This window comes from Impatiens glandulifera, chromosome 1 (assembly GCF_907164915.1).
Source record: "Impatiens glandulifera chromosome 1, dImpGla2.1, whole genome shotgun sequence".
Taxonomy (NCBI): domain Eukaryota; kingdom Viridiplantae; phylum Streptophyta; class Magnoliopsida; order Ericales; family Balsaminaceae; genus Impatiens; species Impatiens glandulifera.
The window spans coordinates 8,722,203-8,744,763 of NC_061862.1; the positions used below are offsets into that span (position 1 = coordinate 8,722,203).

The following is a 22,561-nucleotide window of genomic DNA, read 5'->3' on the forward strand; positions in this document are numbered from 1 at the left end:
TGTCATCACCTGGGTTTAATAATATAATAATACAAAGGGCTGGTCACCTGCTTGTCACCTGCTGGTCATAAGAAAAGAGGGTTGGAAAAATATAAACAATCGGACTCCCCGGTCGGATCCCCTCGGTCGGACCCCCTCGGTCATGACATAGATTTTCCCTCGGTCGGACCCCCTCGGTCGTGACAAAGATTTTCCCTCGGCCCTGGCCCCGATTTGACCTGGGCCCTTGGTTTCTTCCAAGACCGAAGTTTACTCGGTCTAAAATGAAATTTTGGGTGTGACAGCTTGATCCTACTTAAAAGAATTTCGACCCCGAAATTAAAACATACCGAATAAATCAGGATACTTCTATTGCATATATTCTTCTACTTCCCAAGGGGCTTCATCAACAGAATGGTTGCTCCAGAGTACATTCACCATGTTGATTTCTTTATTTCTCAGCCTTCTGATCTGTCTTGCAATTATTTCTGTTGGGACCTCTTAATAGGTCAAGTTTAGTGTCCATTGCATTACATCATGATGGATGATATAGGTCGGATTTGGAATGTATTTCATTAGATTGGAAACATGAAAAAACATTGTGGACTGTATCAAGAGTTGGGGGCAAGACAAGTCTGTAAGCCACATCACCTATTTCCTCCAGAATTTTAAAGGGACCGATGTACCTTGGGTTTAACTTGCCCTTTTTCCCGAACCTGATGATACCTTTGCAAGGTGAGACCTTTAAGAAAACGTGGTTACCCCTACTGAAACTTATATCCCGACGCTTCTTGTCAGCATAACTTTTCTGCCTACTTTGAGCTGCAAGCAGCCGCTCCCGGATCTTGCCCACCAGGGCCACGGTGTTGGATACGATTTCTGGCCCAATCATAATTCTCTCGCCTACCTCATCCCAATGTAGTGGTGTCCTGCAATTCTTCCCATATAATGCTTCAAATGGCGCCATTCCAATGGAAGATTGGAAACCGTTGTTGTAGGCGAACTCAATCAAAGGCAGTCTGGGTTCCCAATTGCCTCCATAGTCAATAAGACAGGCCCATAGCAAGTCCTCAAGTATCTGGATCACACGCTCAGATTGGCCGTCAGTTTGAGGATGAAAGGTTGTGCTGAAGGACAATTTTTTTCCAAGACCCTTGTGAAGACTCTCCTAGAAATGAGAAGTGAAACGTGGGTCTCGGTCAGAAACTATCCTTGCTGGGATGCCATGCAGCCGAACTATCTCTTGCAGGTACAACTCAGCATATTGAGTCATTGAAAAGGTGGTGCGAATTGGCAGAAAGTGAGCTGACTTGGTGAGACGGTCAACAATGATCCAAATGGTATTCATCTTTCGCACAGTCTTGGGCAAGCCGACTATGAAATCCATAGCAATGTCTTCCCATTTCCATACTGGAATTGGCAAAGGACATAGCAGCCCCGCTGGTCTTTGGTGCTCAATCTTCACTTGCTGGAATGTCAAGCACTCACTTACAAAGGTCATGATGTCCTTCTTCATTCCTGATCACCAATATAAAGTCAGATCTTTGAACATTTTGGTGCTTCCTGGATGGACAGAGTAGGGTGTTGAATGCGCCTCAGCCATGACTTCTTGCCTTAAGGAGTCCATAGATGGTACCCACAGCCTGCTTTTGTGATAAACCAAATCATTTTTAGTTGAGTACAATGAGGTGCCTTTCTTCTCGTCCCTTTGCCTCCATGTGGTCAGCTGGGGGTCTTGCGCCTGCCCCAACCGAATTCTTTCAAGTAGGTCCGGAACTATTGCCAAAGTCGCCAGGATGCACTCTTGTTGCTGCTCCAACACCACCGGGTTCAGCCTCTCGAATTCCAGGATTAGGTTTGGTTGAGCAGTAAGTTGATTGAGGGTGATTAATTTTCGGCTAAATGCATCAACTACCACGTTGGCCTTCCCTGGTTGATAGATTATTTCGCATTCGTAGACTTTAACGAGCTCCAGCCAGCACCTTTGCCTCATGTTGAGCTCCTTTTGAGTGAACAAGTACTTGAGACTTTGATGATCGGTGAAGATTTGGCACATTTCCCCATAGAGGTAATGGCGCCATATCTTCAAGGCAAACACCACAGCCGCTAACTCCAGGTTGTGAGTTGGATAATTCCTCTCATGGATCTTTAATTGCCTGGATGCATAAGCCACTACCTTCCCATTCTGCATTAGCACAACACCTAAACATTCTTGGAAGCATTTGTGCACACAACAAAGTCGCCCACCTCGGTTGAAATTGAAAGAACAGAGGCAGATATCAAGCTTCTCTTCAACACTTCAAAGCTGTTGGCACATTGATCAGACCACACAAACTTTTCATCTTTCGCGTTAGGGTTGTAAGGGTTAGAGCTATTTTGTAGAAGCCCTTGATGAACCTTTTGTAATAGCCAGTCAGACCCAGAAAGCTTCTGATTTCAGTCACACTTGCTGGTGTTGCCCAATCCTTCACTACTTCAACTTTAGCTGGATCAACCTCAATGCCCTTGGCAGAAACAATGTGGCCCCAAGAATGTTATTTCCCTCAGCAAGAACTCACACTTGCTTAGTTTTGCAAAGAGATGATGATTAAATAAAACTTTGTAAAACTAAGGCCAAGTGTTGATGGTGCTCTTCTTCTGTTTTGGAGTAGATTAAGATGTCATCAATGAAGACCACCACAAACTGATCTAAATAGGGGTGGAAGACCCTATTCATGAGCTCCATAAAAACTGTTGGTGCATTTGTCAACCCGAATGGCATCACTAAGAACTCATTGTGCCCATATCGAGTTCTGAATGTTGTCTTTTTATGTCTTCCTCCTTGACCCGGATTTGATGATAGCCGGACCTTAGATCGATTTTGGAGAAGACCAAAGCCCCTTTGAGTTGGTCGAACAGGTCATCGATCCTTGGCAAAGGATACTTGTTCTTGATTGTTACCTTGTTGAGCTCCCTATAATCGATGAATAACCGTCTGGACCCGTCCTTCTTCTTCACAAGCAGAATTGGTACATCCCAAGGGGACACACTTGGGAGAATGAACCCCTTGCTCAAATAGTCCTCTAGTGGGTCCTTCAACTCCTTCATTTCGGTGGGTGCTAAACGGTAAAGTGCTTTCGAGATTGGCAGACTACCAACCTTAATCACTATGCTGAACTCCACTTCTCTAACTAGTGGAAGCCCAGAAACATCAGCAGGAAATACACCTGGATACTCCCTTACCACCAAGATATCTTCTAACTTTGGTTGCTGCTCATTCAACCTAACATGAGCAGCAACCAACACACTTGGAACTTCTATTTGAGGTAACTGTTGAGCTTGGAACAGAAAGGCCTTCCTATCATGGTCAACTAGTGCCACAGACTTATCTTTGCAATTAATTTGAGCCTCATGACGGAGTAGCCAGTCCATTCCTAAAATAACATCAAACCCCGACATCTCCACCACCACAAGATCCACAAACATCTTGTGATTTTGGAGCTGGGTTTCACAAGATTTAACAAACCTATTAGTTTTAAGACCTGGTCCAGCTGATAGAGATATTTTATAAACAACCATGGACTCAACTAGTTTCAAGTCAGCTTGTTGCACAAAGCATGCAGAAATAAAAGAATTTCTTGCTCCAGTATCTATCAAGGTAATGGCTAAATTGTTAGCAATTAGAAGATTACCTGTGATAATAGTGGAATTTGGATTCACTTCTTTTTGATTCATTGAGTAGACCCTGCCTGGTATGACCTTCCTCAACTGTGGGCAGTCACGCTTATAATGCCCAGCCTTCTTACAATTGAAACGTTGGAACTCTGCAGACACGACACCGTATGAATAATCCCACAAAGATTGCAAGGGAAAGTTGGCAGGTTGGCCTGGTTTGCTGGTCTAGAATATGGTGTCCTTCTTTGCTGCTGCTCCTGCTGCTGCTGTTGTTGTTGAGGGCGCCAGATGTTCCTTGACTGCTGATGATTTGAATGGTTATTATAATTTTGCTGATAGGGCCGTTTTGAAGCTGACCCTAGTGAATCCCTCCCTTGATATCTAGATCTCTTGGTCTGAGCCTCTCTAACTATGTCTTGGATGTACTTTTCTGCCATCAGAGCCCTATCAATTGTTTCCCTCATTGTTGCAACATTGCTCAGACTCACATCTCGGTCGATGGTTGCATTGAGACCTTCTAGAAAATGGTTCAGCTCTATGTCGTTGTTTCCCGTTATCATTGGTGCAAAATACTTACCCCGCTCAAACTTCTTAACATACTCAGCAACACTTAAATCACCCTGGCGGATTTCCAGGAACTCCCTGGCCAATTTTTTTCTGGTGCTCAATGTGAAGTACTTGCCATAAAACACAGCCTTGAATTCTTCCCATGTTGCTGTATCAAGATCGAGGGTGGACTTGCTCCTTGCCACCAAATTTTAGCATCGTCTTTGAACATGAACGTGGCACACCTTAGCCTATCCGAGTTGTTGCATTGCATGAACTCGAATATCGTCTCAATTGACCGTATTCACTCCTCATCCACCATTGGATCAGTACTTCCCTTAAAGTCGCATGGTTTGAAACTCATAAAGTGCTTGTATGCTGGTTGTTGGCTGCCTCCCTCATGGGTGTTGCTAGTATGGTTCGGATTAAACCCATTTGCCTGGAACATTTCACGCATCTACTCGTTTTGTATTCGGTTTTGATCCCTCAAGGCATCAACAAGACCGGACATAAAGTTGTTCTAGTCATTCTCTTCAGATGGGGTAGATGCGTTGCCTCTAGTTCTTCTTCTCATGTTTCTAATAGAAATAAAGTTATACACTTAATATCAGTTTAACAATTTATTTAAACACTTAATAACCGGAAGGTGAGTCCTTGGAGTTGCAGTTGCAGGAGCATGTGTGTCTAAGTACAAAGGTTCACAACCATTGCTCTGATACCAACTGTAATAACCTTGACTCTTACTTTAATTAGACCAAGTGTTGAATTTTTAAAAACGTATATATTTAAGCGGAAAACAGAAACATTTGCAGAAGATTTATAAAAAAATATGATTGTCATTACAAAACCAGACCCTTTAAAAACAGCAAAGGCCCTTTACATTAAAAATAATTATAACATGGTTCCTTAATACAAAACATTGGTCTTTAAGTGCCAGCCCTTAAAAGCACTTTAAATATAAAAACATAGGTCATTAAGTGCCAGACCTTAAAAGCACTTGTAATACATTTGTCCCTCCTCCCACACACACACCTCCCTTGCACCTTACCCACCCTCCAAGCCTCCCTTCATGGGTCAACAAAATGATGTGGTTGTGTACCTACACCACACAAATAGTGAGTCTAAAGACCCAGCAAGCATATTTTAAAGAGTATATAAAAAGACAAGTAAAAGTTGTCTGGTATTGATGTGTTGCCTTGTAAAACAGTTTATAAAATGGTTAGAACAGAAACATCCTTGAGCACATACTGTCCCTTTACATTTCAGAGCTGATCCTGAAAGTTAGGAATCCTGTTGAGCACATAGTTGGAAGGGCACTCTTCGGAGTCTATCCCTAAAGTCCACAACCTGAATAGACACTTGTCTGTGTGGGTAGGATCTTCTAGAGCTCATCCCAGAAGTCCAGTCCCAATAGAACTCCAACACATATTTTTGGCATCAGACCACTAGAGCTCAACCTGGCTAGCCTTCTGCCCAGATCCATCCAGTCCATAACTCTTTGTCCACAAAAACGTATTATACTTTTGAAAAATAGAACTTACCTTTGAAACAGATCATGCCTTTGAAAACAGAATATACTTTGTAAAACAGATTATAAACAAGTGTGGGTTTCTAAAGATGAGTTGAGAAAAGAGCTTGCCTTATAAGATGATCTTGCTGCTATGTTATGATCCTGCTCCTAAAGGTGCTATGGTTTTCCTTCTAAAAGTGTGCCTCTAGTTTTCTTAGTAGAGAGATGGTGGAAAAGAATAAAATGAAGGAATGGGTGCCCTATATGTAGTACTAAAAGAAGATTGGTCACCTGCTTGTCATCAACTGGGTTTAATAATATAATAATACAAAGGGCTGGTCACCTGCTTGTCTTAGGCATGGGCTAACAAAAGATGGCTGGTCACCTGCTTGTCATCACTTGGGTTTAATAATATAATAATACAAAGGGCTGGTCACCTGCTTGTTATCACTTGGGTTTAATAATATAATAATACAAAGGGCTGGTCACCTGCTTGTCTTAGGCATGGGCTAACAAAAGATGGCTGGCCACCTGCTTGTCATCACTTGGGTTTAATAATATAATAATACAAAGGGCTGGTCACCTGCTTGTCATCACTTGGGTTTAATAATATAATAATACAAAGGGTTGGTCACCTGCTTGTCACCTGCTGGTCATAAGAAAAGAGGGTTGGAAAAATATAAACAGTCGGACTCCCCGGTCGGACCCCGTCGGTCGTGACATAGATTTTCCCTCGGTCGGACCCCCTCGGTCGGACCCCCTCGGTCGTGACATAGATTTTTCCTTGGTCGGACCCCCTCGGTCGTGACATAGATTTTCCCTCGACCCCGGCCCCGATTTGACCTGGGCCCTTGGTTTCTGCCAAAACCAAAGTTTACTCGGTTTAAAATAAAATTTTGGGTGTGACAGTAGATATTAAAATAATTCTCTACATATTAAAATAAACCCTCTAAACTTTTGATATAAGAAATATTGACTAATAATTTTATTTCTTTTTGAATTTTAATATTAATAATGAAGAGAACAACAACAAATAAAATCAAGCTACTCCATGCCTTCAATGGGGAGATATCTTATGTATCTTAGATAAAGTCGGCCCAAGTTGAGGCAACTTATGCAACTGGCTCCACTTAAGAAGATCCCAATTTTTAAATATAAAAAAGTATAAATTATTATATAGTTATTTTAAATTTGTGGGCAACACAATTTTAATTTACAATGGCCTCGACTTTAGGGGACTCTCGAGGCCGGGCCTGTGTGCCCTTAGGGGTTCTATCTTTTAAAATTAGAAAAAAAAACTACCTAAAACATGGAGGTGGACATACAATTGTTTTAAATAAACTAATTTTGAAGGATGGAGAACAAAAGATATTATGATCTTATTTGTTATGCAAAAAAAATATCTATTTTAAAAAGAATATATATATATATATATATATAATTCATTATTTGATTATTATTTAATAAACAATTAAGATTCATGACATGATATACAATTATTTTCCATCTGAGTTGATCTACTAATTGCATTCCGACAATGGAGCACCGCACAAGCACCGATTATGAAAATACGTCGTCGTTTCAAAACTCTGCAACCGGCCACCTATCGGAATCTGACCGCAGAGGCGATTGTAACTTACATTTAAAAATTGCATTTTCAAGGACGTTAGCCCTTGCGGGAGGCTCCCGTAGATATTGTTATGGTTAAGGTCTAGCGAAGTAAAGGTATTGGGGAAAACAACCTTGGAGAGATCGAATTCGAGCATGTTCCTGGAGAAATCAGCAATCTGAATCTCCTTGTCGGGTGCGAAGAAGAAGGAAACGTCACCTTGGAGGTTGTTGCGAGAGAAATCAAGTTTAGTTATTTTCATGTCTGCCAGAGATTTAGGAACATTCCCGGTTAGCTGATTGTTGGAAAGAATTAGATAAAGGTCGGGATTTCCTTTGATTTTCCCAAATGAATCAGGGATGGTACCGGTGAGCTTATTCCCGTGGAGATTGAGAGAGTTTAGGTTTGCGAGGTCCTATAGGGAAGAAGGGATCGTACCGGTTAGATTATTAAAAGATAAATCGAGGCTGATGAGATTGTTAAGGTGGCTGAGGAAATCGGGGATTGGACCGGAGATATTGGTCCAGCTTACCTCGAGATATTTGAGGTGGGTGAGATTTGTGATGATATGGGGAATGGTACCGACGAGATTTGGTAGTTTGTGCAATCTGAGGTTCTCAAGGTAAGTAAGGTCACCGACGGAGGGAGGGATTTGGCCGGAAAAGTTGCTCTGGATAATATTGAGGCGGATGACACGGTTGGTTTTGAAATCACAGTCTACAGAATACCAATCACAACAATCTTTTAAGATTTGGGTATTCCATGAAGGCAAGTATGTATTGCCGCCGATTTCTTTCTTGATCTTCAGAAGAACCTTCCTGTCCTCCGGGTTACATCGGACGGCGCCGGAGACCGCCGAAGTTGACTGGAGACAGAGGATGATGATGATGAGAATAAGTGGAGTTAGTGTTTTCATCTTGATTGTTGATTGTGTTTAGAAAGAAAGACAATTTATATTTTATAAAGAGATTCCAAAATAGTTTACTATTAAACTCAATTATTTTAATTTTTTTATATTTTGATGTTTTATTAATATTATATTTTATTATTAAATGCCTGTTAAATTTAATTATATATATATTTAAATTATTATTTTTATATCATATATTATAGTATAATATAATAAATTTTATCACTTAATATTTTTATAAATACTTAATAATAATTAAAAATTAGTGATAAATTATCAACATCTAACTAAATTTGTGACATTATTTGTTACTATTCTCATAATTAATTATGGTTCTTCTAAGTTATCTATTTTAATTTTTAATATTTTCATTTTAATAAAAATAAAAATAAAAAATTTGTTTGTAGGTATTATTATTTAATTTTATAACATGAATATAATTTAATATAATATTTAAAATTTTCACATTCATTAAAATATAAAATATAAAAAATTAAAATAATTATGTAATATATAATTATGATATTAAAAAAAATAAGATAATTATGGAAAACTAGTATGACCCTTAATAAATAATAATTATATTAGTTATTGAAAAGTTGAATAAATTAAATTAGTTTAGAAAGTTTAATTTCAAATTAAATTAGTTTTGAATTTTTTTTTTATAAATTTAATTTAAATAATCCCATCATCAATAATTGTCTTATGGTCAAATATATTCCAATAGTCAAATATATTTATAGATAGTGGATAAATCATGTTTAAACGCGTTGCTAATGTAGGACCATGAACTGACTTATGGATAAATATTGATAGATTTGTTTGTTTTTTATTGTTGGTAGTATTATCGTTTTAGAGATAATTTGAGGTCAAGTTTTTTCTTTTTTATTACCAAAAACGCACATAAGTTTGAGTTGTACAAACAAAAATAATAATTAATTTAGAAATTAAATTAATAATAATATATATTAAAATGAAATTTATATTAAACTAATTAAGTTATTCTAAAAAAATAGTGTTAAACTATAGTTATATATTATAACCTATAATCTAATTTAAATAAATGAATAATATATTTAAATAATATAAAATATGTAAAATAATTACCTGTTCAAATAAATATTTATGAAGATTTTAAATAATAAATTATTACTTTAAATTTATAATTTGTATAAAGATATATTAATTAACCTACCCTAATACATTAAATGGATGTCTAAATTAATAAGGATGTGAGAAAAAAATTATAATAAGTAAGCATTATTATATATATATATAATAAATTTATTTTGAAAATTAAGATTTATAGTAACTATACTACAAGAGTTAGTTTGATAATGAGTTTTTTGTTTTAAAATTAATACATTTGTTAAGTTATATTTATTTTTAATTATCTAATCACTTAATTTATTGATTAAAACATTTTTAATTTTATAAAATTAAAATTTAAAGATATTATATGTTACTAATTCTTATTTAAAATATTTTATGTTGGAAAAATTGTACAAATTTATAAATTTAAAAAACAAATATTCACCCCTAATAATTTATTAAATAATTTTAAAACTAATAAAAAACACTTAATAACCCAACATTAAACAAGCTCTAAATTTAATGAGTATATTATGCAATACTATTTTAACATGAGATAATTAAGTGAGTTGTATGGAAATTCAAATTGAATTTCAATTAAAAAATGAATTCTAACTAAAATAAACTCCAAACAAGCTCTAAAGATAGCCGAAATTGATGACTATTTATTAGAGAAGTGATGGGTAGAGAAATTTGAGGAAAGAATGAAAAAATGATGTATCATCATTTAAGAACTAACTTCATGTGTACCATATTTCAACTCATTTTATTATAATACCTACATTTTGATTCACTCTCCCGAAAAATAAAAAAAATACTTACATTTTTTCTCTAAATCTCTTAATAACCTCACTAATTACTTTTTACTTTCTCTAATCCTATTAATTATACCTCTCTCTATTTAAACTTACTAATTACTTTATTTTATAAATATAAAATACATATAATTCTTAATTAAATAATTAAAATATAATATATTAAAATAACACACATATTTATTTTTATTTAATCTTATTAATACAATATAAATAATTAAAACTAATCATATTAAATTAAATAATTGAACTAAATATTATAAATTAAAATAAAATATTATACACTAAAATAAAAATATATTACAAAAACTTTAAAATAAAATACATTAAATAAAAATTAAAATATATTAAATTATTATTCAAATAAATGATATACATTAAAATAAAATATATTACATAAAATTAAAACCAATACATTTATATAAAAAAATATTATATAAATAAAATATTATATTCTCATGAAGTTTCCATTTAAGTTCAAATACACAAAATTTTACCTTTTCATCACGTTTTTTTTCTTCCATTTTTAATTAGTGATGAGAACATTATACATTTTCCAATTATTTACGAGTTTGAAACGACAAATATGCATAATTAAGAATCGAGTTAAACTCGTATTTCCAAATTTCACAAAATGTTTAATAAATTGTGTATATATTATTTTTAATTTATGTAGAATATCAAACAAACGGACACAATGTGTGAAAATAAAAATAAAATTATATGCGCTCTATTTAAAATAAAATAAAATCTCTCTCTATATATATATATATTTATTTTCTATATAATGTATTTTGTTTTAATTTTTATATATTTTATTTATTATTTATTATATATATTATTTTTAAGTAAAGTATTTTTTTTTAATTTTTATTTAATGCATTTTATTTTAAAATTTATGTAATATATTTTTATTTTAGTGTATAATATTTTATTTTAATTTATAATATTTAGTTGAATTATTTAATTTAATATGATTAGTTTAAATTATATATATTGTATAATAAGATTAAGTAAAAATATAATATGTGTTCTTTTAATATATTTAATTTTATTTTAATTATTTAATTAAGTATAATTAATTTTAATTATATATATTTTATATTTATAAAATAAAGTAATTAATGGATTTAAATAGAGAGATGTATAGTTAATAGGATTAGAGAAATATAAGAGTAATTAGTGAGGTTATTAAGAGATTTAGAGAGAGAATGTGGGTATTTTAGGGAAAGTGAATAAAAATGTAAGTAAAAAAGAAAAAACATAAGAAGAGAAAATACAGAGATAACATTACCTACATCCATTAATTAAGGCAGACCAAAAAAAATAACAAATGAGAATGATAATTTTTCACTTTTGTGTATATGTTTTCTTTTATCATTGGATATAGTCACCATAAAATAAAAATAAAAAACTTGTTTTTTTGATTTTTTTAGGTATGTCATTTCTTTTCCAAATTATTTTCTCAATTATTTCTCATTTATTATATGCACAAAATTAATCATACAATAAATAAAAGGTCTAATTTATTCACTATTTTTGTTGCATTATGTAATTGGTTACTTCAAGTATATTTTGCACCATTTTGGTTCAATATATATGTGTTCGTTTGGATTGAGATTTTGTAATATCCTAGAGAAAGAAAAAAAGTTTAGTTGTTCTTGATTTTGAGAATGTAATGATTATTTTTGATAAAAAAAACTTAAAAAGTATTAATATATATAAATAAAATAAAAAATAATAATTTAAAATATAGAGTATTTTAATATTTTGGTTAATGAATTGAGTGATGTAATTGATAAGAGGGAAGTGCAATGATGTTTGATTTTGTTTGGGTTATTAAAATAACCCAAACCGATCCAGGCCTAATTTTGTATAAGACAATTTTAGCGAAAGAATAAAAAAAAGTAAAAAAAATGTCAAAATAAAACAATTCAATGACTTAGTTATGAATTTGTTAATAACTTAGTTATGAGTTAGTTAGATAGTTAAACTAAGCTGATATAACCATTGTTATTAGTTAATAATAGTTATAATCATATTTGTATTAAATAATATTAAAAAAAAAGTGTCCACAAAGGTTAATCATATAACCCGTAAACACACTTAACCAAACGTAGAATTTGTCACCTGACGGACTCAAATCCAGGACCTCTCAAGGATGATGGAGATATCCACATCTTGTTGACGCTAGGCTAGAAAATGAGATTAAAATGGGACCGATAATTTTAAGAATGTGATGATTATTTTTTATAAAAAGATTTAAAAGATATTGATTGATATATAAATAAAATAAAAAATAATAATTTAAAATATATAGTATTTTAGTATTTTGGTTAATAAATTAAGTAATGTGATTGATGAGTAAAATGACGAACATTTCCTTGTCTACCCATGTTTTAACTCAATTTTCTCATTATACCCAACTTTTCAATTCACTTTACCATAATACCTAAATTCTCTCTCTAAACATCTTAATAAACACACTAATTACTCTTCTCTTATCAATTAATTATACCTCTTCTTTCTCTATTTAAACCAATTAATAACTTAATTTTATAAATATAAAATATATATAATTAAAATTAATAATACTTAATTAAATAATTTAAATAAAATTTAAATATTATATATTAAAATAAAATACATTATATAAATGTTAAAATAAAATATATTAAAATAATGAGAAATGATTAGGTGAGGGAATTTGGTGAGAGAATGACTTGTCATAATCTTATTCGCTTAAAAAGTCAAATAATTTCTCTTTTTTCTCTCTTTCCTCACATTTTTACATTTTCCAACCAAACAAGGCAAGGTGATGCAAGTCATTCCCTCACCAAATTCATTCTCTCTACCATTCCTCTAAAATAATATTCATATTTACTTAATTTTATACATATAATATATATAATTAAAACTACACATATTAAATTAAATTATTCAAATAAATATTATAAACTAAAATAATATAATATATATTAAAATAAAAATAAATTATATACATATTAAACTAAAATAATTTACAAAAACATTAAAACAAATAAATTTATATAGAAAATAAAATATATAATAAATATTAAATAAAATAAAATGTCATTATTTTTCACAAATTATCACTTTTAAAAGATTTTCATTTCAGTTCAAATACATAAACTTTTACCGTTTTTATCACGTTTTTTTTACTTCAATAATGATAATCAGTAATGAGAATACCATACATTTTTAATTATTTACAAGTTTGAAAAGTCAAATATATCGTATTTTCAAATTTCATAAAATATATGATAAATTGTGGCATAATTTAATATATGGTTTATAATTTACTTAGAATACAAACAAACCGGCACAACATGTGGAAAAGTTTTTTTTGTATGTGCACTTTATTTTCAAAGAAACACAAATCTCTATATATATTTTTAAGTTCTAAATAATGTATTTTGTTTTAATTTTTATATAATTTATTTTTTTATTATTATATATATTATTTTTAAATAAAGTATTTTGTTTAAATTTTTATTTAATGTTTTTAATTTTAAATTTTTGTAATATATTTTTATTTTAGTGTATAATATTTTACTTTAATTTATAATATTTAGTTGAATTATGTGATTAGTTTTAATTATATATATTTTATTAATAAGATTAAGTAAAAATAAAATATGTGTTATTTTAATATATTTTATTTTATTTTATTTTAATTATTTAATTTAGTATTATTAATTTTAATTATATATATTTTATATTTATAAAATAAAGTAAGTAGTGAGTTTAAATAGAGAGAGTTATAATGAATAAAATTAGAGAAAGAGAAGAGTAATTAGTAGGGTTATTAAGAGGTTTAGAGAGAGAATGTGAGTATTTTGAGAAAGTGAATAAAAAGAGTGGTATTATAGGAAAAATGAGTTCAAACATTGGTAGACAAGGAATTGGCTCGTGAGATGATGTTTGATTTTGTTTGGATTATTTACCGAATAATGCCTAATTTTGTATAAGATAATTTTAACAAACGAATAAAAAAAATTCAGTGATAAAAAAATGTCAAAATAAAATAATTCAATGACTTAGTTATGAACTTGTTAGATAGTTTAAACTAAGTTGATATAATCGTTGTTATTAGTTAATAATAGTTATAACCATATTTGCAGTAAATAATATTAAAACAAAATGTGGTCACAAACATACTTAACCATGCGCAGAAATTGCTACCCAACAGGCTCAAACCAGGACCTCTCAAAGAGGATGATGATATCCATATCTTGTTGACGCTAGGTTAGAAGAGGGGATTAAAATAGAACTGAGGGTTAAACACATAACTTGTAAACACACTTAACCATAATCAGGCGCAGAACTTGTCACTTTACAAGCTTGAACCTAGGACATCGAGGAGACTAAGAATATCCACCTTTTATTGTCACTAGCCTAGAAGAGAGAATGTATTAAATAACATTAATTATAAAGATTTAGGTATAATATGTACGTATAATTATTTGAAATACTTATTTAGAATAGGTAAAAGTTTTTTGTACCTATATTTTCCTTTGTGATACTATTAATATTCAATAAAATATCACAAATCTCTTTACGAATTTTATTTCTCAACTTGTGTTCTTCATTTTTTCTCAAGATTCCCTCTATAAAATTGTTTATAACTCTTATTCATTCAACTAATATGATTAAATTGCACATGGTATTAGAGTAAGAATCGTTCTAACACTGAATACTATCGGAGAAACAAACACCAAAGTTGTAATATAGTTGAAGAATCAAGTAACCCTAGCCATACTTCTATAGGGCATATCCCTGATCACTCCTCTCCTCATTCGAATCTCTTATTGAAAATGAAGTACAACAACGATCCACTCGTGATTCATCCGGCAGACAATCTAGGACTTACACTTACCATGCCAGTTCTTACAAGAGAAATAAACTATAGGTGGTGCCTTAGTGTCCAACTCGCATTATAAGAAAAAATCAAGATTGACTTCATTGATGGATCATTTCTGATGCCAGTGAATCTTGAAGACAAAATACAATGGAGAATCATTGACTACATGATTAAAGCATGGATGATGAATATGATCTATGTAAGGCTTCAAAGGAATTTTCAGTTGACCAAGACCAATCGTGATATTTGGCTGGAAGTGAAATCTAGATAGGGAGAGAACAACAGTCCGAGAAGATACTATTTACAGAAAGACATCGTCATCCTGCAACAAGGAAGAAATGATCTTGAAAAATACTATTCTAAAGTAAGACTTTTTTAGGATGAAAAGAATTGTTTTTAAGGAATATGATTAATTAAAAACAAAATAGATTTTATTTTAAATTTAAATAAATTAATTTAAATATTAATTTAATTAATTAAGTAATTTGATAATTTTAAAAAATTGAGATCGATTGACTTTTGAGTAAAATTTGAATAAAAAATCCTCATCTCTTAGACAACCCGTCTTTTCTAATCAAATGAAATGAAGAGTGATAATGGTAGGAATGAGAATGAATTACATGATATAATTTGATAAAAAAAAATGAAAAATTGTAAGAAAAAAAAAATATTTCTTTTTTCAACCAATTAAATTTTAACACATCATTCTTTTCTCTAAACTTTCTCACCCTTTCATTCTTTTCATAATTCCCAAAAATCATTTTTATTAATCCAACACACTTTTGTGAAAACAAGAACTTAAAAATTGCCTCAATTATTTTTACTGTTTTCTTACAGACTATTATTACAAACATAACACATGGCTATCACGTGACTGTACGGCATGTGGTCAAACTTTTTCCGTCTTTTTCCATTGCATAACAATTGAGTGATTTTTAAAAAACATCATACATATAACTTTTTTTTATAAACAATATATTTTCAAGTAGTTTTATAATAACACAAATTAAAATGCATTAAAATTTAAAATATTTAAATTGTGTTAATAAGAAAATAAAATTCATTCAATTTTTATAAAATTATTTAAGGTTGGAGTGTGAGTCATAGTTGTGTAATATGATAAAAAAAAATTAAATTAAAAAAAATACATATATAAATATATTAGAATTGCAATTTTATAATAATTTATTATTACATAATCTTAATAATTGCTGTTAAATATTTATCTCTTCATATTTAAGGCATATTTATTTTCAAAACAAATATATAAATCATCACATCTATATTTAGTCATTCTCATCTAAAAACTCACAGACAATTATAGTATTTCTTTCATAAAATTTATTAAATTTAAAATTCATTTATAAAAGTATGTTATAAACTTTCTTTTAAATACTATATCATCTATTTTTTATATATATATTTTTTAGAAAATAAATCTTATTTATATTGTAATTTGAATAATCGAATAAAAATAATTAAATAAACCTTATCAGAATTTAAAAACAAAATATATAATAATTTTTTTTTATAGAAAAAGCATAACATGAAAAAGGAATCTCATTATTATTTATCTTGTCTTTGTGTCAGTATTCATTTCACTTTTTTTTTGCTTTATTTGTTGATATGATGGGTTAGGGTAAGTTTGATTCATCTTTTTACTCAATTTATTTACTTAGCTCATTTTCAAATACTTTTAATATAAAAGGAGTGACAGATAAGAAAAATTGAGAGAAGTAATAAGTAGAGAATTATTATTTTTTTAGCCATATGTAATATCTCTCAAATTACCTTTCACAAATTCTCTCTTTCAACCATTTTTCTATTTAATTATAAAAATAAATAAATAAAACAATTATTTATAACAAAATCTAATCACTAAACTTCATCTTATCTCCTCTCGACATCTATTGAAAAATTATTTTAAATAATACATATATATTAATTTTAAACTAAAAACACTTTCTCAATATTAATCTATCAATTGTTTTCAAATAATTCACTTTATTTAATTAAGTTACGTACTGCATAATATGCCTTAGATAAAAAAAATTTAAAACAAATTAAGCTAGGTCAAAAGTGTTTCTTAAGAATAAAATAATTTTTATTTTTATTGTATTTTGAATAATAAAATAAAAATAATTTAATAAACTTTAATTCCAATTTAAATATAATATATTAAATAGGCATGACGTTATGAAAAATAATTAAGTTGTAGGTGAATTTTTTGTCAAAATTTAAAACAAATAAATTTAAGAAAAAAATGTTTTTATTTATGATATTATCTATTTTTAATTAGTAATTTTTTTATTATTATCACAAAGAAAGTTGATATCTAAATAATAGTTAAAACAAAAACTCAATTATATCTTTCATCACGCTTTATGAATTGTGATTTTATTCTTTGTTTTTTTAAAACATATTAACTAAAATATTTATACTTAAATCGTCATTGTATTAAAAATAATAAGAATAATTCAACACAAACAAAATATGATGAAAAAATAATCCAAACAAAATAAGAAATAACTTTGAACCACTTTCTATAAACTTAGTTTTTCTTTAAGCTTCTTTTAATTTAAGTTCATATTGAAGATCTATAAAGAGAGGAAGAAAGACTTCCCCACTCCTTACTCATTCTATCTAAACACCATGAAAACCCTAACATCAATTCTCTCCCTTTCTCTGATCCTTGTCCTGTTCTTCCCATCCCCTTCATTCTCCTCCGCCGTCCGATGCAACCCGCAGGACAAGAAAGCCCTTCTCACCATTAAAACAGCCCTTGGCAACCCTTACCACCTTGCTTCATGGGATCCCCAAACAGATTGCTGTGGCTGGTACTGCCTAGAATGCCATAGAACTACCAACCGTGTCATCGCCCTCAACATTTTCAACGGCGAACTCTCCGGCCAGATCCCCCCTGCCGTTGGGGACCTTCCCTACCTCGAAACCCTCTTCTTCCACAAACTACCAAATTTAGTAGGTACCATTCCCCAGACCGTTACAAAGCTCACCCGACTCAAATCGCTCGAAGTCAGCTCCACCAATATCTCCGGTCCCATCCCCGATTTCCTCAGCCAGATCAAGAGTCTCAACTATCTCGATTTATCTTTCAATAAGCTAACCGGTTCGATCCCTCCTTCGCTCTCCGAGCTGCCCAGTTTAACCGATCTCCACCTCGACCGGAACAGACTCACCGGCTCAATCCCAGACTCATTTGGGAAGTTCAAAGGAAAGGTCCCCTCCCTGTATCTTTCCCACAACCAGCTCACCGGGTATGTCCCTAAATCTCTAGGGTTCTTGAAATTCCCCAACCTTGATTTCTCTCGCAACAACCTCCAAGGTGATATTTCCTTCTTGTTCGGCCCCGGCAAGGTGCTTTGGAAGGCCGACTTCTCCAGGAATTTGTTCCAATTCGACCTGTCCAAGGTTGTTTTCCACAAAAGCTTGAGTTGGCTAGACTTAAACCACAACAAGATCTATGGGAGCCTCCCGCAAGGTCTGACTTCATTGAACCAGCTGCAATTTCTGAACGTAAGCTATAATAGCCTCTGCGGTAAGATCCCGGTTGGGGGTAAGCTGCAGACGTTTGAAAACACGGTGTATTTCAATAACAAGTGCTTGTGTGGGGCTCCATTGTCGGCATGCAAGTAACTGGGGATGATCTGATCAGGTAAGGTTATGTTTCCTTAAGCTGTAAAATAAAAGATTATGATATCCTTTCTCTGTTGGAAGGTGCATGTTTATTATTATTATTATCTAATTGTGTTTCTACTGTATTTCAATTAGCAGTAACTAGTAACTGCAACAAGTGTTTGTTTGGTTTTTAAGTGTTATTATTATTATTATTATGGTTTAATGGAAACTTATTAAATAAATGTTTGTAATCATATATTTCATTAAAGGATTGAACAAAAAAAAAAAAAAAAAAATAAACAAAAACATGTTATAAACGAATAAACAAGAAAGAGGAGTGGGAGAGATTTTTTTACAACATATCATATATGTCCTATTTATAGGACTAAAAACAAAGGGTAATAAATGTAGAATACTAAATGAGAGATCTTATGAAAGGCCAAAGGTTATACATAGTAATATATTTATAAAATTGGCCTCTTGGATGTCATTTGCATACATACTGCATTGTTAAAAACCTTACCAAGAATAAAAACCTTACCAAGAAAACCCAATGGGATAAAATCAAGGTGAATGGAAAAAGAGTGCAGTTTGTATGTTTAGTGGGATTATACCCCCCTCTTAACATCACTTTATACTCTTGAATCTCCGCATGCCAATTTTATACAATAGCTTTTCAAATGTCGTAGTAGATAATGCCTTTGTAAGTAGACCTGCTAGATTATTTGATAAACGGATTTGATGAACATCAATACCACCTTTCTTCTGGAGATCATGAGTGAAAAAGAAATTTGGTGATATGTGTTTCGTTCTATCGCCTTTAATATATCCTCCCTTTAATTGTGCAATACAAGCAGAATTATCCTCGTATAAAATTGTTGGAGAATTCTTATGTACTGATAAACCACATGATTCTCGAATGTGATGCATAATTGATTTCAACCACACACATTCTCGACTTGCTTCATGAATAATTATGATCTCTAAATGATTTGTAGATGTAGCGATAATTGTTTGTTTAATAGATCTCCATGATATAACTTTACCACCATATGTGAATACGTAACTCATTTGAGACCTACCATTTTGAGGATCAGATAAATATCCTGCATCTGCGTACCCAATAAATTTAGCTTCACTTACATATGGATAATATAATCCCATGTCTAGTTCCTTGAAGGTACCGAAAATATGTTTAACTCTGTTCCAATGTCTCTTTGTTGGTGAAAAACTATATCTCGTTAGTAAATTTACTACAAATGATATATCGGGTCTAGTATGACTAGCTAGATATATTAACGCTCCAATAGCACTGAGATATGGTACTTTAGGACTAATTAATTCTTCATCACTCATACGAGGTCAAAATGGATCTTTATTTGGGAAGAATGTCAATTTTGTTTATAAAGTAGAAGCGAGGTGTCAATTTTGTTTATAAAGTCGCAAAATTTTATTTTTGTATATAAAATTATCAAAATGTGTCAAAAATAAATAAAATAACGGCAGCCATTTAACAGGGTTAAATTTGTACCCACGTGGCATCCACGTATTTATTTTATATATTTAATTTTTTTTAAACGAACCTTAGTAAATAAATCAATAATAAAATTACTCTGACTTTTTTTTTACAGAACTAATTAGCCATCAGTTCACCAGCAGCCGCCATCGTCAATCTCTTCATCAGCCATGTCGTCGCCGCCCTCTTCACCAGCAGTGGTCGTCGCCGCCATCTTCACCCTCTTTACAAGCAACCGTAGTCGTAACCCGCCAATTTTATATATGTTTTTAAACACTCGCAGAGCTCTACTCACAACTGCTATGTTCTCTCTCTTCTCTCACCTTCTTCTCCGACGAGACGCCGACCACAATGCAGGTCGCATGTCGAGCTCTCATCGGAGCTCTTTCCCTAACTTTTCTCTTCATCTTCATCGGAGCACACAACATCACTCGGATTCTCGCTAAACATCCCGAATTCTCCACTTTCAACCACTATCTCACCGTCACTCACCTAGTCGCCGACATCAATCGCCGCCAAACAATCACCGTCCGCGTCGTTGACAACTCCGCCATGTCCGATCTCCTCTCTAAAGGCTATTCCGTCTACACATTACTATTCCGTCTACACATTACGTAACATCCTCTCTTTCCACGTCTTCGCCGATTACTTCGGCGCCAAAAAGCTCCACCAGCTCGCCCGGCGGATTCGTCACCACTTCCTCCATGTTTCAAGCCTCCAATACCGCATCCGGAACATCTAGATACATAAACATTACCGATTTCAGAGGAAGAAAGGTTGCATTCGGTGCATTAGACGATACCGGCGACTACAAACTCACATCAACATTTGTGAAAACCGTTCAAGAAATGCCATACAATATTTCTGTAATTCAAGTCAGTCACGTCATGGCCTCGCCGGATGCTGAAGCACTAACAGCGCCTCCGACAGCACTTAACCAACGTCATTAATGAGTGAACAGGAATGTAAAGCGTTCTCAGATCTATTAATCGCAACTAAATCATTATCGATCTATAATCAGAATCTAGAAGGCGGATCCATCCGACTGGCGGCTGTTGGTGAAATGATAGAGGTAATTAGGATTTATTGATTTATTTACTGAGGTTCGTTTAAAAAAAAAATAAAATATATAAAATAAATACCTGGATGCCACGTGGGTACAAATTTAACCCCGTTAAATGACTGTCGTTATTTTATTTATTTTTGACACATTTTGACAACTTTATATACAAAAATAGAATTTTGCAATTTTATAAACAAAATTGACACATCGCTCCAACTTTATAAACAAAATTGATATTCTTCCCATCTTTATTTATATCAAGCGAGTCTTCGTTGAGACATTGTGAACGCCGAAGAATCGCGCTCGACATCGGCAATCTTCTAAAAACCATATCTTCGTCGTTCCTTATACCTCCAAATTTCGCCCATGTACACCTCTCTCGATCGACATCATTTCACCTAGGGGTTGAATTCAAATCCTACCCTAAAACTAGATCCACGAGGATAAATTAGAAATTTAAGGGATGAACCTGAACGCCTAATGGACCGCAAACGAATCTCAATGGCGCATTTTATTTAAATGAAATGACGTCGTGGTAATATTCTTCTTCGTTGAGACATTGCGAACGCCGTAGAATCGCGCTCGACGTCGAAGATCTTCTAGAAACCATATCTTCTTCGTTGAGACATTGCGAACGCCGGAGAATCCCGCTCGACGTCGACGATCTTCTAGAAACCATATCTTTATCGTTTCTTATACCTCCAAATTTCGCCCATGTGCACGTCTCTCCATTGCCATCATTTCACCTAGGGTTTGAATTCAAATCCTACCCTAGAACTAGATCCACGAGGATAAATCATAAATCAAAGGGATGAACTTTAGAAGTAAAATTGGATACGAATTCGGCTTCGAAACCGACCTAGTTTGGGTATAAATACTCCCTAGATCTCCTTCTTTCAATCTATCGAAGAGAATTCAACAATCACAAACCTTATAGCCTATTCAAAGATCTTCATCGGATCTCCGACGACTTCTTTTAAAGAAAATTATCTGGTATTCTAAGCTTTAATTTAGAGCTTCGGGAGGCTTCCTTAAGATCACAAGAGTGTTCTCCAATCACAAGTCCTTTACTTAATCTTTTCTAACCGCAATCGCAGGTACGCACCTCTAAATAATTTTTTACAGTTATTTATATGATCAAAACTTATCCTTATTTAGGACCCCCAGACTACTAATTTAATAAAATAAACGTTATAAATAAATCTTTTGATAGCTAGGCTTTTAAAAAATAAACCGCTTTCAACGGGCGCAGATGACATAGCTCGCAAGCCCTTTCCCGAGCGTAACTAAATAATGGACCCCTTATGGAAACTCTAGTGTTATTACGTTTTTATACATACACCAAA

At 32.2% G+C, this 22,561-nt stretch overlaps 2 protein-coding genes and 1 pseudogene across 2 annotated transcripts; 2 read left to right on the forward strand and 1 right to left on the reverse strand.

The window, feature by feature from the left end:
* Positions 1–7,209: 7,209 nt before the first annotated feature.
* Positions 7,210–8,215, reverse strand: LOC124939779 (annotated as a pseudogene).
* Positions 8,216–17,625: 9,410 nt separating this feature from the next.
* LOC124921168 (polygalacturonase inhibitor-like) lies at positions 17,626–18,901 on the forward strand. Its single transcript, XM_047461790.1, has one exon. It carries the CDS (start codon positions 17,653–17,655, stop codon positions 18,652–18,654), a length of 1,002 nt encoding a protein of 333 aa, XP_047317746.1. The 5' UTR covers positions 17,626–17,652; the 3' UTR covers positions 18,655–18,901.
* Positions 18,902–20,503: 1,602 nt separating this feature from the next.
* LOC124939972 (fasciclin-like arabinogalactan protein 2) lies at positions 20,504–21,102 on the forward strand. Its single transcript, XM_047480478.1, has 2 exons — positions 20,504–20,766; positions 20,919–21,102. Exons 1-2 carry the CDS (start codon positions 20,504–20,506, stop codon positions 21,100–21,102), a joined length of 447 nt encoding a protein of 148 aa, XP_047336434.1.
* The last annotated feature ends 1,459 nt before the right edge of the window (positions 21,103–22,561 follow it).

What these genes read in the sequence shown, in the direction of transcription:
- LOC124921168 (XM_047461790.1), top strand. Translation starts at nt 17,653, where the DNA reads ATGAAAACCCTAACATCAATTCTCTCCCTTTCTCTGATCCTTGTCCTG.
- LOC124939972 (XM_047480478.1), top strand. Translation starts at nt 20,504, where the DNA reads ATGCAGGTCGCATGTCGAGCTCTCATCGGAGCTCTTTCCCTAACTTTT. An exon ending in CTATTCCGTCTACACATTAC is followed by an intron (nt 20,767 to 20,918) that starts GTAACATCCTCT and finishes TACCGATTTCAG; the next exon opens with AGGAAGAAAGGTTGCATTCG.